At 38.4% G+C, this 18011-nt stretch overlaps 1 protein-coding gene across 1 annotated transcript in view; it reads right to left on the bottom strand.

The window, feature by feature from the left end:
- Nucleotides 1-9321: 9321 nt before the first annotated feature.
- Nucleotides 9322-18011, bottom strand: part of sema3bl (sema domain, immunoglobulin domain (Ig), short basic domain, secreted, (semaphorin) 3bl) — a 102628-nt gene continuing 93938 nt past the window's right edge. Inside the window, exon 16 of the mRNA XM_061736603.1 lies at nucleotides 9322-14176. Coding sequence (XP_061592587.1) covers nucleotides 13661-14176 — 516 coding nt within the window. The 3' untranslated portion in view covers nucleotides 9322-13660. The remainder of the gene's footprint in view (nucleotides 14177-18011) is intronic.

The raw sequence follows: 18011 nt of genomic DNA, 5'->3' as shown, positions 1-18011 counted from the left end.
CACAACAAGCTATAACTTTGAAATCCTTCTGATGATGGTAAGCGTAAATTGTTATTACATATAAAGTGGTACAGATACGATTCCTACAAATGTTTAAGCTTTAAACATGCAAACCTAGTGGTTCTCTAATCCAAATTGCAGTGAAGAATCATGTGTTTTTGGTGTGTCTCCGTCTATCCATGAGGCTGATCAGTGTTTCATCTGCATTGTATGATGAGAGGACTCTCAAGAGGCTGAACTGGTGCTTCCAGCGTTGGTGGTACAACATTCACGTCAGTATCTTCTCACCCTGTCTTATGTTGAGTGAAAGATCACAAATAAAACTGTTTCACTGCCTCAAACTAAAAACAATCAAATGTACCATTACAGTACAAATGTGGGACTCAACAGACTGGAACATGTTTGTAAATAGGAGATTAACAACGCTTGATTATCTAAAATTGAAGACTGGAAAAATCATATATTGGTTTGGCCTGACGGGGTCCAGGACTCAAACTCAGTTAAGTCGGGGGCAGCGGGGGCTTGGCCAAGTTCTTATTATATAATTCATGGTAAATTACTCAGGAAAATGTAAAATTGTAAAATGTTTCATTTGACAGATTTGATCAGATAAAACATTGGATGAAGTGCCAGCAGAGCGGTAGTTTTTTATTACAAGTGAACTATATAAACTGCTGACCAAATGTTCCTATTAATATCAAGCAGAAATGCAAAAGCAAAGGAAATGGCTGAATTACTTTGTTGATGTTTGACGTGACCCTAACCTGAAAATCTGACCAGCTCTCTCAAAAAAGATATTTCAGACCCTGATGTATCAAATAAAAGGGACATGATTGTGTTTTTTTTCCTCATCAAACCTGAAATATATACTCTCATACACATGAGAAAAGTACAGTAAGTTTTCAAAATGTTTCTTTTGTGTGATTCAATTAAGTGTTGTAACATTTTTATTGGAACCGGTTTGTCCAATGATTTAACTCCCCAAGTACATCAAAATAAATGTGGTAGATTCACGGGGATTTAACATCGTTTCTGAAACAAAGTCCAGTGTTGGATAGAAATGTTGTTTTCTCTTTGGTTCAATGAAGCATCAGGTTGTAGCAGGGATATTTATTTATTTATTTATAAAAGAAAAAAATGCACATTAAAAATCTTAAGATGTGAGAGGAATTAAACTTTTTTTTTTAATTAATTATGCTGGTTTAAATCCTGAAAACAAACAAGAAAAAAAAATATTTAAAAGGAAGCCATCTTATGTACTTGGATTCCCGTGTGTCAGCTGTGTAATGTAACTTATGCGTAATGATGTATTAATGAAGTCCAAAATAATCTTGAAATGGTCTGTGACACCGAGAGGTTTGATATGACTGACGTTTAAACTCCCCGTTTCCCCGTGAGGCCTTCTTCTTTCTCCAGTCATTATCTCATTTTCCTAATTTCCTCTCTCCGTCATTGCTTTCTCATTACATTTGACCATCCTGTTCTCATGTTTCCAACTCTGGACATTCTGAGTCCACATCTCAGCGTGTTCTTGCCAAGAACATGCTGCTCGTCATCGTAATGACATGATGTTATAATGGAGCTATTTCTACTGCTTACATTTACAAGAATCCCAGAGGAATCGCTACGTTCTCGTTGACTGTTGCCCATGTCGATGGCCAGAGCTGTGGACAGTGGTGGAGGGAAGGCTGTTTAACTGGAGCTCTTTCAGACTCAGCAGGCCAGAGGTCTCAGGTCCTGGACCATGTTCTGTCAGGGATGAGTTTACACCTTTCTAGTTGCCGTTCTGTTGGGAAGCCAGTTGAGTTGGTTCTGCTATCTTGTTTTTGGAGATTAGTGACGAGTAGATTGACATTTTAGCTGTGCATGACATGAAATAAGACACTGTTGGGAAGTCCACTGCATGTGAGTCCTTCAGTCTTGAATGTGGACAAATGCGAGTCAGACCAACTCCAAATGCAGACTGGGAATCTTAAACATAGCCAAAAACTTATCTGAATTACTTTCTTTTATGGGTTTAATGGTAGTAAAATTATTCTGCATTAAGTAGATTTAGTAGACATAATAGTCCAGACTTTAAAGTACTCTAATAAGGCTGGGCTAATTGGTTGGAATGTCATGCAATGTTGGACGTTTGCAAAATCCTTTTGAGAAAAGAGCTAAAAAAATGTTCAATACATACAATTGAAGTTTGTGCTACAGACGTCTATTTAAAACCAGTGGGGAAATATGTACTCTAACGATATACCTTGTTACCTGAGTAAAAGCACCTCCCTCTTACTATACTTAAAGCACGAAAGTAAAAGTGTTTAGTGTACAGTAAATATGTGTTCTGCATGAGTTTGAAATTGTTCACTGCTTTTACCTTCAGTGTCTCCACTGACCCCAGATTCAAACTCCACAGCAGAGATAAACATATTTACAGCTTGATACAAAGACATTTTTGGCCTCAATGGATAGATGTCAAATCAAAGATGACTGAACGAGGGTTGAATCTTTTTTTGTACCTTGTCATCTGGTAAGATTATACAAACTAGATATTGTATGTATGGAGGATTTTTTGTGCCAAAATTAAATAAATAAATACATCATTAATTAATTAAAATGGGAATGAAATTTATCATTAATTAATTAAATGTGTCATTAATTAATTAAAATTAGAATGAAATATGTCATTAATTAATTAAAATACAATTCATTTTAAGTAAAAATATTATTATATTATATTTATATATATTATATATATATTTATTATTTCAGCATTTAATTAATTAATGACACATTTAATTAATTATTTCGTGTTGCGTGTGAATCATGAAATGTAAAACTGCATTTAATTAATTAATGACACATTTAATTAATGATTTTGTGTTGCTGAATCATGAAATGTAAATGTAAAACTGTCAGTTTCCCTCGTCAAACTCAGTGGGCGGATTCCAAACACCTCATTGGTTCCCCTGCACATCAAGTCAAGATGGGAAAGTGCAGAAATAACTCCAACGACTTCGAGCAGTTCCTCTGCTTTACACGCTACATGCTCGGGGTCAGCAGATCCTGCTTCCACATACTCTGCAAGGTCGAAGATATCGCTCACCAACTCTCTACAAAGTTCACGAAAATCCTCCAAACTCACAGCTGTCATGTTTAGAAAGTCCAAAGCAGTGGATTCCACTAGACTTGCGTTAGCCCCGCCCACTGAGTTTGACGAGTGAAACTGACAGTTTTACATTTACATTGCATGATTCAGCAACACAAAATCATTAATTAAATGTGTCATTAATTACTTAAATGCAGTTTTACATTTCATGATTCACACGCAACACGAAATCATTAATTAAATGTGTCATTAATTAATTAAATGCTGAGATAATAAATATATATTTTTACTTAAAATGAATTGTATTTTAATTAATTAATGACATATTTCATTCTAATTTTAAGTAATTAATGACACATTTAATTAATTAATGATATATTTCATTCCCATTTTAATTAATTAATGATGTATTTATTCATTTAATTTTGGCACAAAAAATCCTCCATATGTATGTACCTAAAAGAGTGTAATCACCCTTATTGTAGATGTAATATGGCTTGTTGCAGTACCTGTACCAACAGAGCACTGTGACGGGCTCTGGGTCGGTCTGGAAGGGTCCTGGGGTGAAGCTTAGCTAAGTAGCCAGAAGCAGCTACTTCGGAAGGTTGCTACTTGGGCTAAGTAGAGGAAGACCTGTAGCTTGCGGGTCGTAGACTCAGCAGCCAATAGAACAACTGGCTCCACCAACTGAGCCCCCTTCCAGGTTTACCTAGACCCCAGACTGACCAATAAGACTGCAAGTTGATGAGTTACCTTTGCTTGGATCTCCAATGGGACCCGGCTCCAGAGACCTGAGAACTCCCAGGACGCAGTCAGTTAACGGAGCATGGAGTTGAGGTCCTGCTGAACCTGGTCGGAGCTCTGTACTAGTTTCAAGCTTTCTATTAGTAGTGACGTAAGAAACGGCGATGAGCAAATCTGATTGGGACGGATGTACGGTAAAGGGTAATCATGGGAGCTCGGCCTGAGCCAAGCTGAAATAACATAGCTCGTTTGCGGTGACTGAGATTGGCTGGATGTTTTTTTAACAGTTGTTTGGATTCTTTATCGCCAATAAACACGTGAAACAATATTACTATTATGCTGAAGCCTTAAACGTATCAGAATGTCCCTTTTTTCATTTTCATTCAGCTTTCATTTTAGTAGCGCATATTTTCATTATGGGGACGCATTTTCGGCAGCCATGCAGAGCTGGGTAATATTCAGTGCTTGAATTTAGGAATAAAGCTTCAGGAATTGTTATTTCCACTGTTGCTCATGTTGCATGGCATGATTTCTGTCTCCACAGACCCAAGTAAATCACATTTGAGTCACATCAGTTGATTTAAAAAAAAAAAAGAAGAAAAAAATTGGATATCAATTTAGCCGGATATCTATGTGGGCTAAAAAAAACCTCAAAACGGAACAAATAAACTAAACAAAACAAAAAACAGCAGCACAAACAAGATGTTCTAGGGCAACGTTATGCAACAGCAGAGCAGTTTACATAAAGCAAATTATGATGGCTTACCTCAACATGATTTTCAGATTTCTGGAAGCAAGTAACTTGTTTTTTCCAGGGCACAAAAGGAAGGCTATGGAAGCTCTGAAACTCTTCATACCCGTTGAAATCAAGTTTCTCATCTGAGGATGGCAGTAGAGGCTTCTTCAGTCATTATGAGCACAAGCAAGTTTTTTGCGCTTTTAGATGATCTGATTGTGACTCCTTAACATACTGGGCAGTGGAGTAGAGGTCAAAATTACTAGCATATAAATGTATTAACGTACAGATACATGGAAAGAAAATTGTAGCTAAGTACAGCAACAAAGTGTTTGTACTCCATTACTTTCCATCACTGTTTAGACCAGACCAGTAATGGCTACGCCCTTTTCCTGGGATTGAAGACGTCTTGTTTTCATGTCCCACAAAATGCATTCACACAAAGTTTACTGGAAGCCATATTTCTGTGTTCTGTGTTCAATAACCTGTTTTAGGTTTATAACAGGAGTTTACAACAACATTGTTTGGAGGCAGCATTTCCCCTCATAGAGCTCCTTTGTCTGGGGGACTACAAACAAGTTTCCTTTTATTCAGGTTGTTTTGAGTGCGTTCTCGCCCACGGCAGAAGCCTGTTGGACTCACTGGTGCTGATTGAAGGCAGGAGCTTTTCTTTTCAGGTCCATGTGCTGGAAAGCATCAGTTCTCACACTGACTGACTGCAGGCCACGCTCTGCCGGGTGTGATGATTTTCATTACATGTGCTTTTTATTTAACCTAGACAAAATGTTATTAGTTATTTGATGTTCGAGTAGCCAGCGGCGTTTCAGATGTGAGCTTTGAGTCTAAATCTGACAAGCTCCAGATTCTGTTGGAAATACATTCCTATATTTTAAAATCAATTATATATATATATATATATATATATATATATATATATATATATATATATATATATATATATATATATATATATATATATATATATATATATATATATATGTATATATATATATATATATATATATATATATATATATATATATATATATATGTATATATATATATATATATATATATATATATATATATATATATATATATATATATATATATATATATATATGTATATATATATATATATATATATATATATATATATATATATATATATATATATATATATATATATATATATATATATATATATATACATATATTGGGTGGGGGACAATAAAGTTACTTGTGTATAAAGTCCTGCATTGTCCATGATTTCCTTTATTTTTATCCTCTATTTACCTTTGTGTCCACTTGCTGTTTATGGTAAAAGTGATGCAGGAATTAATCTTTGTACTCTCCAAAATCATGCACGAGGTACAATAAAATAAAATAAAAAGAATGAACAACCAAAAAACACGAGACTAATCATCTTCAAAAAACAGAAATTTGTTTGTTCGAGCAGGTGTTATGAACTAAACTGATGTTTCAAAGTGATGCAGCCTCTAAATATTTAAAATTGACAAGCAGATAACTCTGATTCCTGAACTAAATTATGTGATTTTAGTGCAAAAATATAAACAAGAAACGATTTTGCCTTAACCCATCCAAGGGCATCTAAGACGAGAGAAAAAGAAGTGAGCTAATGGATAAAAAGGAGGAAACAGAGACGTGGAGACACAGCGTTTACAGTTCCATCTCAGACTTGAGCATCCTGTTTCTGATTTGGTTACCATCCCTCAGCTACCTTCCAGTCTTGAAAGTAAACACTTCATGTTTCCCGATGTCATTTCTTTTTAACTCATGGGAAATGATCAGACTGTGCATATTTAGGGCTGTTGACAAATGACATCAAAGAGGTGCCACATGTGCAATGTCATTTGTTTCGTGCCACTTATACAGCTGCTATGTGCTGTTTTTAAACTGTGAGAACAACTTCTAAGAGGAGGTGGTTGACCAACCATGAACAACGCCAAACTTTTGTTTCTGGTTTTTCTGAGCGGAAAAAAATAAGTGGTTGTTTTTTTCCTAAAGTGCACCATCTCGTTGGAGGGAAAAAGGCTCCGGGTTGATACTGAGACATGCAAGGTTTTAATTCAGGATTAAAAAGTTTTGGTAACATGTTTATATTTTAAAAACTTGATGATTTCAAAAAAGCATGAGTTTCTGTCTTCATTTTATTTTCTCTGGGCTCCAAGGCTCCATAGTGGGTCAGATTATTTCATATTTATGTATTTTATTCATCATAAAAGTAGAAGAGTGTTATTGTACATCTCCATCAGTTAAAAAAGAAGTGAAATAATAAATCAGTTATCTATAATCACTTTGAATATAATGACTTACGGTCTTATCTTGGGTTTCATGGAGGCTAGGCTCACAGAAATAGGTTAGATGAGTTTGACCTCACAAGACATAATGAAGTGGTAGAGGGACACGGCACAGAAAGCAATAACCCTTGACTCCACTGCTGTGAAACTTAATCCAATCTCAAAATGAAGAACAAATGGTGTAATCATTTTTGTTTTTAATACATACAATGATGTCTGCGGTTTTGGAGCTGCAGGGGGAGAGTTAAGGTCCGTCCATAGCAAGAACACTACAGTATAACAATAACTATAAAAAGTTCAGGTTCGACTAGATGACAGGTTTCACACCGCAGCTATGATAACACTGGAAATAGAGAACTATAGTTAGCTCAAGAAGTGTTTGGATAATGCCAGTTTTTATGATTTTTACCTTTACACACCACCACAATGGATTTGAAAGAAAACAATGAAGTGTAGACCTCGAGCTTTAATTTAAGAGGCTTCACAGTAATATGACATCCATCATTTAGGAGTACCAGTCATTTTAAGCAAATCCAGCCGTTTTTAAGAGCTCAAAATATTGTATTATGGTTTTTGTCAATGATTTTTGCCTTTATAGACTGCCCCGATTGATTTTAAATGAAAGATAATGCAGTGAAAGCGTTTATATTCATCCTTCATTTAAGATATTTTATTAAAATGTACTTTTACAGTTTAGGATTAACAACCATTTTACACAAAGTAACTCAATTTTCAGGGGATTTCATTTATTTTGGCAAAGCGTCATAATTTCTTTCTATAGTTCAGGTTTCTCTTCAGTAACTGTAAAAGCGTCCTATTATGTTGAGACCAGGCAGCTGACTTGGTTGTTGAATAATATTCCATTTATTTACTTTAAAAAGGTTTTGAATTTCATTTGGAGCATGTTCAGGGTTATTATTCATCTACAATAAAACAATGTCCTGTTGGTTTTGTAGCTTTTGGCTCAATATGAGCTGAGAGCATTGACTTAACACTCTATTTTCCTACCTCTATCAGCAGACGGATAGTCACTAAACGCTACCGAACCCATTCCAAAGGCACCCATATGGGCCCAAACCATAACACTACCTCCACCATGTTTGATACATGGTTTGTTTTTGGATCAGAAGCTCTGCCTTTCCTTTAATCTTCTCCTCCCATCATTCTGATGAAAGTTTATATTGGTTTAATCTGTCCAAGGAATCTGATTCCAGATAATGTGTTTTCTTTTTTCAGATGTTTTCTGTAAAATCTTATCTGATTCTCCTGTTCTTAAACGTTACCAGTGGTTTGCACCTTGTCGTAAACCCTCTGTAATTACATTCACGATGGCATTTCTTAATTGATTTCTATGTTGTCCAGAGAATCCTTGACCTCCGCTGATGCCGGACGGTGCAGGAGGGTTTTATTTACTCAGCAAAGGTTCTGCGATCATCCACATTAATTGTTTTCTGTGGTCTCAATGTTGTTGAGCTCGCAAGTACTTTGTGTTTTTAAGAACGTAGCAAACTATTGGTTTGGCCACACATAAGGGTTTTTGCTACCACTCTTATAGATTTATTTTGCCCCCCTTTTGACGTCCGTCTTTACTGGCATTGAGACCGTAATATTGGTAGCTCTGGCAGCATCCACATGCCAACTCAGTACCTGGTATCAACTCCAGACCTTTTATGTACTTTGTCTTGAAGTAAAGAGTGAATGGACAACATGTGGCCGATATTTTATTTTATTTAGCTTGTTGTACATGGCCGTAATTGTGCTTCCAAACCTGTGTGTCATTCACTCTGCATATGTGTGTTCTGTGGTTGCAGCAGTTACCCAGGTGTGAAGTCGTTTAGTGGTCGCAGGTTGGCTTTTTATGAGATGGTCTGTTTGCAAGCAGTCATCACAGGGCCATTGTGACTCCGTATTTCCACAGATGTTACAACCCAATGACCCTCTAATCACCCGCATGGCCAGACACAGTAAGTGGTAACACAATGGAGCCTGTAACACTGGGTCTGTAATTCTTTAATCACTAAAACACGTCTTCCTGTTTTTAAGAAAAAGTACACAAGCAAAGACTGGTCCAAGTAACACTGTCAAACTTTGCGCCTGTATATATGCGCATGTATCTTGCTGCCTGTTCTTATCTTCTTACCTGATACCTGTTCAATGGCTGAAAGATGATCCCAGTTTTCCCATAATAATGGAAAAATGTCACTCTTTTGGGGTTTCATCCAAGATTATACCAACCCACACATGCAAATGGGGACGGTCATTTCAAAATAACAAATGAAAAGTATTGAAAAAAAATGTCTGAATGCCAAATAGTATCATTGCATTTGTGGAGCCTGTGTGTTGTTGATTTTCTATTAAATGTAATGTGTTTCGGTGCAGTAAAAACCACGTTTAGAAGAAATGACCACACTATAAATAAAATGATGTTGGAATATGGTCTCCACATTACAAAGATCCACTTTTAATATGTTAAATAGTATACAAGTTCATCGCATGCATGGTAGAAAGACATAAATAAAACATAAATATGTATTTCATTATTGTCAAAGACCCCATGACCAGCTCACATTTTTACCTGGCAAAGATGAAACAGTTCATGAAGCAACAGTTCATGAAATGTTTCACTAAATTCATGTTTATTTAAATGTTCACAATTTAGTCCAAATTCTGCATTGTATTTAGTAAAGTGTTTTTGTATCCGGAGAATCCGTGATATCGATCATTGATTGTTTCAGGTCCAAAATACTGACTGTATATGTTAGCTGGACTGCCCATAACTTCAAGGAGAAAGATGTTTTACAGTAATTAGTTTGTTTTTTCTAATATGATCTAGTTAATGAATAGTAGCTGTGAAGGTCAGAGGACTTGGTCATCAGGTAATAAACATACAATCAATCAGGATTAGCAGCTAGTCTCAATCTTCTACCTGGAGTGAAACCTGCTGCTCCTGATTTCTAGAAAGTATCACAACACTGTAGCAAATCTACCAGTTGTTTTCATACACTCAAGCCAAAAAACATCCCACCTGATTGTAACAATTGCTGTGAATATTAGATAAACAGCTGGCAACTGACACATCGAGTTGACGTGAACATGAGTAGGGCTGGCCTGAGTACCATCTTATAGAATCTGGAACTTTGGCAGAAGACTACAACGGATATTTGAATCCCACAAGTTTGAGGCCCACATTGGCCCGGACCCACACGTGAGCCAGAGGGAAAAAAAATGGAAGTTTAAAATTTGCCAAATTCTGATCTGCCAATTTAAAGTGTGCCACACAGCTGAGGCCTTTGTCATGCTGTCATCCTTTTTATTAGTTAAAATGCACTGAGGCATCACTGCAAGAAGAAAAAAAAAAGAAAAACATACTCAAATCGGACATCCAAGTATCCGGACATCCGAGTATTCAGGTCCAGCCCTAAACATGAGTTATGTTAAAATATCTGAAATGTCAAGTGCAATACCACCACATGCTTTCAAATGTACAACAACTGCAACTGATAGATTTACATTGTTTAACATGCAAAAAATTACTGCATTTAGTCAGTCATGGTCCATTTTTTTAGAAGCACGAGTCGCTTACTGAAGGAGTTCAGTGTTGAAGCACTGCCCAGCGAGTGTCTGCATTTACCAAAGCAAAGCCATCTTATGACAGCTGTTGTAAAACGGAAACTTGTACATTAAGACAAAATTCTGTTACAATATTAGCTTCAAAAGTTACATTTTGTTTTTACATCTTCTGATGACACTTATTCATAAGTAAGAGAAGTAGAAGCTCAAACAAATACATCAAACAACCATTAAGACATTTTTAGTTATCTTATATCTTCAAAAACAGGAATATTCGCACTATTTGCTGATGATTTGAACATCTATTGAATAGAAATTAAGAGTTTTTAGGAATTCTAAATACAGATTTTCTAAGATGCATGTAGTACCTTTAATAAAAATATGTAGCTCCCTCCTTCTGCTCATCTTTATTGCTCTTTTTTCTTTCTTCTCTGAGAAGCCATTCGCTCTCCACGGAGGCCAAAAAGTTAACTGGCATTAGTACTGCTTGCAGTTAGCGATGATAGTAAATCAGTGCACAATCAAGTACATTTATTCATGCAGTTTTCACTTCAGTCTGGTGCTTGTGCTGGATCATTCACACAGTAACAGCTTTATATTAGGACAACAAAACAACAAGCAGCAGCCATGAAAACTGACAACACGGAGCCATAATGATGTGGTCTCATTTGTGTGTGTTTTGACTTGATTTTTGAGTGTAAATCATGTACTTAATTCCTTGCGTATAGGGTAGAGAAGTGAGGAAGATGGATGATAATACCAGGTGTGACCAGGGTTGAAAAAAACTTCAATTCTGGATCTGTACAATCTTCCAATTGTTCTTATCCACATAATCCATATGAATGGCATGAATCAGTATTGAATTTTAACTTTGAACATGTAATATGAAGGGTCTCTGGTCAAAATAAAATTCAGCATAAAATGGCTGATAGCCCACACAGATAAAGTAGGTTGACTAAGTTTTTTCTGCAGATCCTTTATACCTTATTGGACAGTTTCACTTTACAGATCATTCAACACTGATGCATGGATTTTACAAAATGGAAATTGGTCAAAAGTCTGCAGTATATGAAGTACAGAGCTTCTGAACGCTCCAGTGAGACATGCTGGAGGAAACGTGCCAGCTAACACAGCTAGCAGAAGGACAACAACAAAACAAAATATGATATATTGATTAATTAAAAGTTGACTTGTTTTGTGATTTCTTGCATTTTGATAGTCTGGAGGCTTGTGCCAGACTTTTTGAGTATTAATATTATTATTATTGAATAAGGTAGTCAACCAATGACACATTTATCAAAATGGCTCCTTCCCATGTACAATGCAGTATTGAATAACTACACAAGTTTCAAAAGCATTAACCACGGATCACATTTAACTAAACTGATATATTCCTTTTAAATTCCTTCATGCCTGAACTGGATTTGACCTGAAACCTTAGCTGCTGCTCAACGTGGGGGAACTAAAAAACTCTCTTTTTATTTTTTCTATTAACCACATAAAAAGATTAAAATTTAAAAAATGTCAAGGCTGTACGCTACTGTGAAATTCAACACTGCATTTTTAACTGCATCAGAAAAACATCACAAACATGTCCTTGATGGTATGGCCGTCTCTGACGAGAAAATCCTCCCCCAGGAGGTCAACAGGTAAATACAGTATGTGACCTCTAAAACAGCTCTGAATTGGCTACAGGAAGTCCTCAAAAAGGTGAAGGTGACTCTAAATCACCCAGAGCTGCCAGAGTGGACCCATTGGATTTGACAGAACATGACAGAAAAAAAAGAAAAAAGATTTTGCTGACTGCCAAAAGAACTTTTTAGTGACAGTCCTAATATAAATGCTGTGGCTGAACATGCATATACCAAAAAAGAAAAAAAATATATTGAAATGTATTCCTCAGTGTTGGAGATAATGGGATTGTGATACGTAGCCAATATGCAGAACAATATGCCTTTAATCTGTTGAATTTTCAACATTTGTCCCATGATATCCAGTTTGAGCTGGATGAGCTTAAGCATTCAGTTTAATTAAAGTTCATGTAAATGTGTGTTCATACATAAAGTGAGATACTACTCTTCTAAACCTGCGTGCTCTGCCACGTCAAATATGAGCTGAAGTCATTCCATCCAAGGTAAAGTAAGCCAGGAGACATGGACCATCAAATGTAAAGTGAAACGAACCCAGTGGTTGCGTTGTCTCTTAAAAGAGTCCAAAAAAAGAAAGTATACGTTTGCACAAGACAACCGACAATTCGGCAGAAGCCGAGCCGGAGCGTTCAGAGAGGTGAGAGAGGATAAGAAGCAAACATGAAACAGATTCCTCTGACAGACAAGTCTGCCCGCAGGCATGCATCGCTTTAGGAGTCTGAGGTTTTGGAAGTTCTGATGATTTTTCTATGCAGCAAATGGAGTGATGAAACAAAAGCTGAGTCTATCACCTCAGGAACGAAAGTACATGAGGACAAAAGTTCTGTGAAGGAAATAAAAAAAAAAGATCCCTCTCAGACTACATATAGTTGAAAGGTTGTTTCTCCTCTTTACCAAACGCCAGCATCATCTTCACCAGCTGCTCAGTCTCTTGTTGCTGTGTCTCTCCGGAGAAACAAGCTCTTAACCCAAGAACTCGACGACTGCATATACGGATCAATACATGCACCTTAGAACAGCTGAAATCTTCTTTTTTCTTCTTTAGTTTAAGTTGTGCTTTCTTTGTATGCAGCAGTCCCATGTTCATGCATTCACTTTTCTAGAAACGATATGTAGTGTAATGACTACAACAGGCTGTTCTACTAAATTAAAACAAATGGTTACTAGGCTAGTTTTGATCTTGCCCCTCTAATCTCTCCCCAAACTATAGTCTTTTTCCCTTTTTCCACTTGAACTAAATAGTCCACACATGCACAGTGCTTTTATACCCTACACAGGTTGTATGAAGCACTCTACAAGGTATTTTTCATTAACACAGTACTTCTTATTTTTTTTATACATCAATGAACTCTATTTACAGTGTGAATCCATTTTCTTTGTCTACAATCACACATGAATGAGCAAATCTGGTGCAATGTGAAGTTCAATGTCTTGTCCAAGGATGCTCTGACATGTGGAGGGTCTTGGGATTGAAGCATTTATCTTCAGATTGAGAGGTGACTGCTCTCCCACCGGGGCCTCAGCCCTCCCTCCACTCCCCGCTTCACTGCCCCCCCCGCGCGCTGAGGTCCCGCGGTGTTCGGTTGCGTTCACCAGAGCTCTTGCTCCGAGTTTTCCTGGCGCTCTCCTGTGCTTGGCGGTATTTCTCCAGCATGCTCTTGTGTTTCCTCCTGAGCTTGTCGTTGCACCACATCCTCTCGCAGTACTCCTCCACGTGGGGCATGTTCGACGGCCCGATGAGCTGCATGATGTCCTTGAACCATGTGCGTGATTGGCTGATTTGGCTGGATATGCTGCCTTTGCTGTAGGTGCTGCAGGGCATCCAGGTCCTGTAGTTTCCTGTAGACCGGTCCTTGAATGCGTCGAAGAGGCCGGTGTTGTCACGCGCCATGAGCTCGTCCACGGTGTCGCCGCGTAGAACCTCCAGGGTGAGGCGCGCCAGGGTCTGCGTGAAGCCGTGCTCTCGAGAGCGGCAGATGTAAATGCCTTCATCCTGATGGAAGAGTTGACGGAAAAGCAGACCCTGCTCTGTGGACATGACGCGTTCATCCAGCTTCACCTGAATGTGTCGGAGAAAGAAAAAAGTCTTCAGTCTTGGTTTTCTTACTCGATCCAGCAGATATTCTGGATGAATCACCAAAATCTCTACCTTGATCTCTTAACAAGTTTAAAGGGGACATATTATGGCATTTAATGTATATTTTAAACAGGCCTTGAATGTCTTAAAAACAATCTAAAGCTTGTTTTTTCTACATAAATCAGAAATCCAGCCTGTGGGCCCTGTCACTAGTTTTACCGCTTCTAACCCCTTTTTCTGTGCTCCATTCTAAGGGAAGGGGGGGGTATGATAATGAGGCTCTGTGCTGATTGGCTCCCTGAATGACGTGTAGCAGGGGAGGAGAATAAACCTCGCTCGCCAGAGCAGCCCGAGCTTGTAAATTATCACAACACTGAATTTTCACAAATGGCAACTTTATTGTTAAAAAAATAAAATATGAGTTGTATATAAATAACATTTATGCACTATTTCAGCCGGATCTACCCGGCGGATGCTGAACGCTGGCCACGCCGGGCGCCCGGCGCATGGCTCCGGGGCGCATCGCCCGTTACCGGGGATCAAACCGACAGATTTAGCTGAAAATCTCAGAGGGTGAAGCTGGTCCAGCCTGGGACGTACCCCAGAAATCCCTGCTCCCAAAGCGGCTGGGAACCTGGACAATTTAGTCGGAAACCCCGCTTTGGGAACCAGGAAGTAAGCTGGAGCAGCGCGCATCACCGCGGCTTTAACGGGGGGATCTGACCGGTTCCGACCGGCCGGGACCGCAGGAACCGGCCTGGACTGATAGCAGGGACTCCCGGGGACCGACCAGCGGAATTTCAGCCGGATCTGCCCGGCGGATGCTGCACGACGGGCGCCGCAACCCCACGGCGGGCGCACAGATCTGTGCGCATCGCCCGTTACCGGGGATCAAACCGACAGATTTTGCTGAAAATCTCGGAGGGTGAAGCTGGTCCGACCTGGGACAGACCCCCAAAGACCCAGCTCCCAAACCACCCGGGAACCTGGATGATTTAACCCGGATCCGCTCCGCCGCGGCGCCGCGTCCGACTGGCTGAAGGATGGACCCCTCCAGCCCGGCGTAGAGAGCTGGTTGTGGGCGTGGTTTCAGCAGCGGAGGCTGAACCTCTGGAAATCTGCTCCCGTCGTGACGTCACGACGGGAGCAGATTCTAAACGGCTCAAAAAAAACCACGTGACACTGGGGGACTCTGTCCGGCGGGGGTCAGAGAGCTTGCAGAAATTCATGGTATTTTGTCTCCCCTGTGCTGGCAGGGTGAGGGGAGACCACTTTATATATGTTAAAACAAGAAAAAACGTGTTTTTCATAATAGGTCCCCTTTAAACGTATTTATTTATAAGAGCTTACTTTAGCCTTCCTTGCATTGAATTTAAATATATTTACATTAAAATAGGGAGACCAACATGCACACATGCATAAAGCTCATGTTCATCATATGTCTTTAACTTTCAATAGCAAGAACAAGTATGTTCATTTTTCATAAAACCTGATCTGTTCCTCGTGTAAATCACAAAACTATTAAAAGAAATGTACTCAAGCATATAACCTATAATTATAATCGTCTGAGTTATTTGCGGGTCAAACCTCCTTGGGCAGCAGTGGTTTCAAGCAAGTGCTTTTGGTTGTTCTGGGTCGAACGCGCACAAGGTTCAGAAAGATTATTTTCTAGAACGAGTTGATTCCCATGGGTGGTGTGAACAGCTCTCTTCAGGATAATCCACCACATCTCATCCAGTTACGGTCTAGGCCTCAATTGGACCCATCTAAACACTGGATTTTCTTTTTATGAAGCCGTCTTTTATGAAGCCATTCACTTAAGTCAGAATTTCAGCAGGCGGACAGCCACTGTGATATTATCTTGTAGAATACTAAACTTGAGAATTAATCTTCATCCACGATACTTCACAGCATGTTTATGTTGCTCGTGGGAAGCGGTGCCCTTTTGCACTGTGCATGAGTTTTCTTCCGAAACAATTCAACTTTGGCAAAGAGAAGTTCAGACACACAGCAATGTTATCTGGGAAAGAGGCGGCTTCTTCCAAGCTACTCTGCTGTGGACAGCCTGTCTACTCGGTGATTTATGTACGGTTGACTCATGAACAGAGGTGTTTGCCAGTTGTCTTCAAGCCTTTAACTGTTACTCTTGGTTTCTTCTTTACCTCGCTCAGGAGTCATCAATCTGCTGCTTGGAACGTAGCCACAGAATTAAACTGCCTCTATTTAGGGAGTTTGTATAACTGTGAACTGATGAATCCCTAAACACTTGGAGATGACTCCGTTTCCCTTTGCAGCCTTATGCAAATCAGCTACTCTTCATCACAGGCCTTCAGAGATCCCCTTTTTGCGAGGCATTCCTTTTTATCGACAGCAAACCTGAACATTTTTATTTTTTTTAACCAAAGTAACACTAAACAACACCTTCAGACTAATTGTATTAATTGTGACTACAGTTAGCTTTTCCTAAAGTACTTAATTTATGGGTTCACTTACTTTTCCCACCAGCACCACAAATGTTTATTAGTTGTATTCAATAAAAACACGAGATATTATAATTATCTCCAGGTGATCATTTAACCTCAATGTCTTTATCAATTATTGTGATTTAGATGAAATCAGATCACATTTTATGAAATTGCCAAGGGTTCACATACTTTTTGTTCGGGCAGGCTCTAGTTGAATGTAAGTAAACACTGTATGAAGAACAAAATAGCACATTTAGTAATATGCAACCTCAAAATCCACTGGCCTTCTGGCAACAGTTCAGATCTATATTATTCATCCATCCATCCATCCCTACTTTATCAAGAGCCACTTATCCCGGTTCAGGGTCACAGGGAGGTTTATTAGCTTTTTTAAAAGCGTGATATGTAGATCTTGGCCTGGAAACAAGGTCCACTAACCATGACCGAAGCCCTGCAATACAAGCCGTATTCTCCAGGGTGTTTTCAGTTTAAAGAATCTCAGATAGCAACACAACTGGAATCAGATGAGCATCTTATGCAGCATGGTTTGGCCAAGTATGATATTTCTTAATTTAGAAATTAAGAAAACCAATGCGAAGTAGGTCAAAGTTACTGGAGTCGAAATGCAACAAATGCCGGGGAAAACATTTACAATTACCATAAATGCATACTTTAAGGCACAGATGAGATTAAGAAACAGAAGATAAAACACTTGAATAGTGAGAACTCCAACCTAATTCCTTTCCTCAACAATTCAAAGAATTAGTCTGGGGTCCTCCAGAATGAATGTCTCTTCAAAGAAACCTAAATATTAATCGTTACTGCACCATAAAATTCCCTCTGGGGATTAAAAAGATATTACTGAACTAAAATAAAAATGAATACAAAGGGGTTATTTGAGAATAAAATTAGCAGCCACCTTGGCTGTTTTGGACACTTTTGTATGAATCATCCCATAAATCCCTTTGCGATTAGTTCAGTGGTGGAAACATCTGTGAATGAGAGCAGTACCAGACCCATTACACAGGAAGGATCTTTACATAGTGAATAGGTATTACTGATGATAAATATCTTACATTATGGCATCTTTAACGTTTTCAAATTGTGATGATATACTTGTGCACACTCTTGTTGACCCAAAATGAAATATTCTAAAACTTGTTTTTCTTTGCTCAACAGTGGCCTTAAAAGTGTAGAAATGTCTCATTCTTATGTGTATTTTATTGAAGTAGGTAGCCATCCCTTCTGTATTAACACTACTGAGGCATTCTTTTAAAGTTCTGTTAAACATGTCGGCAGAAAAATAAAATTGAAAACCCTCACAATATCTACAAATCAAGACATCAGGAACT

This window comes from Cololabis saira, chromosome 12 (assembly GCF_033807715.1).
Source record: "Cololabis saira isolate AMF1-May2022 chromosome 12, fColSai1.1, whole genome shotgun sequence".
In the NCBI taxonomy this organism is placed as follows: Eukaryota; Metazoa; Chordata; class Actinopteri; order Beloniformes; family Belonidae; genus Cololabis; species Cololabis saira.
Note: the sequence above shows the minus strand (reverse complement) of the source record. Positions and strands in the feature narration are given on the sequence as shown.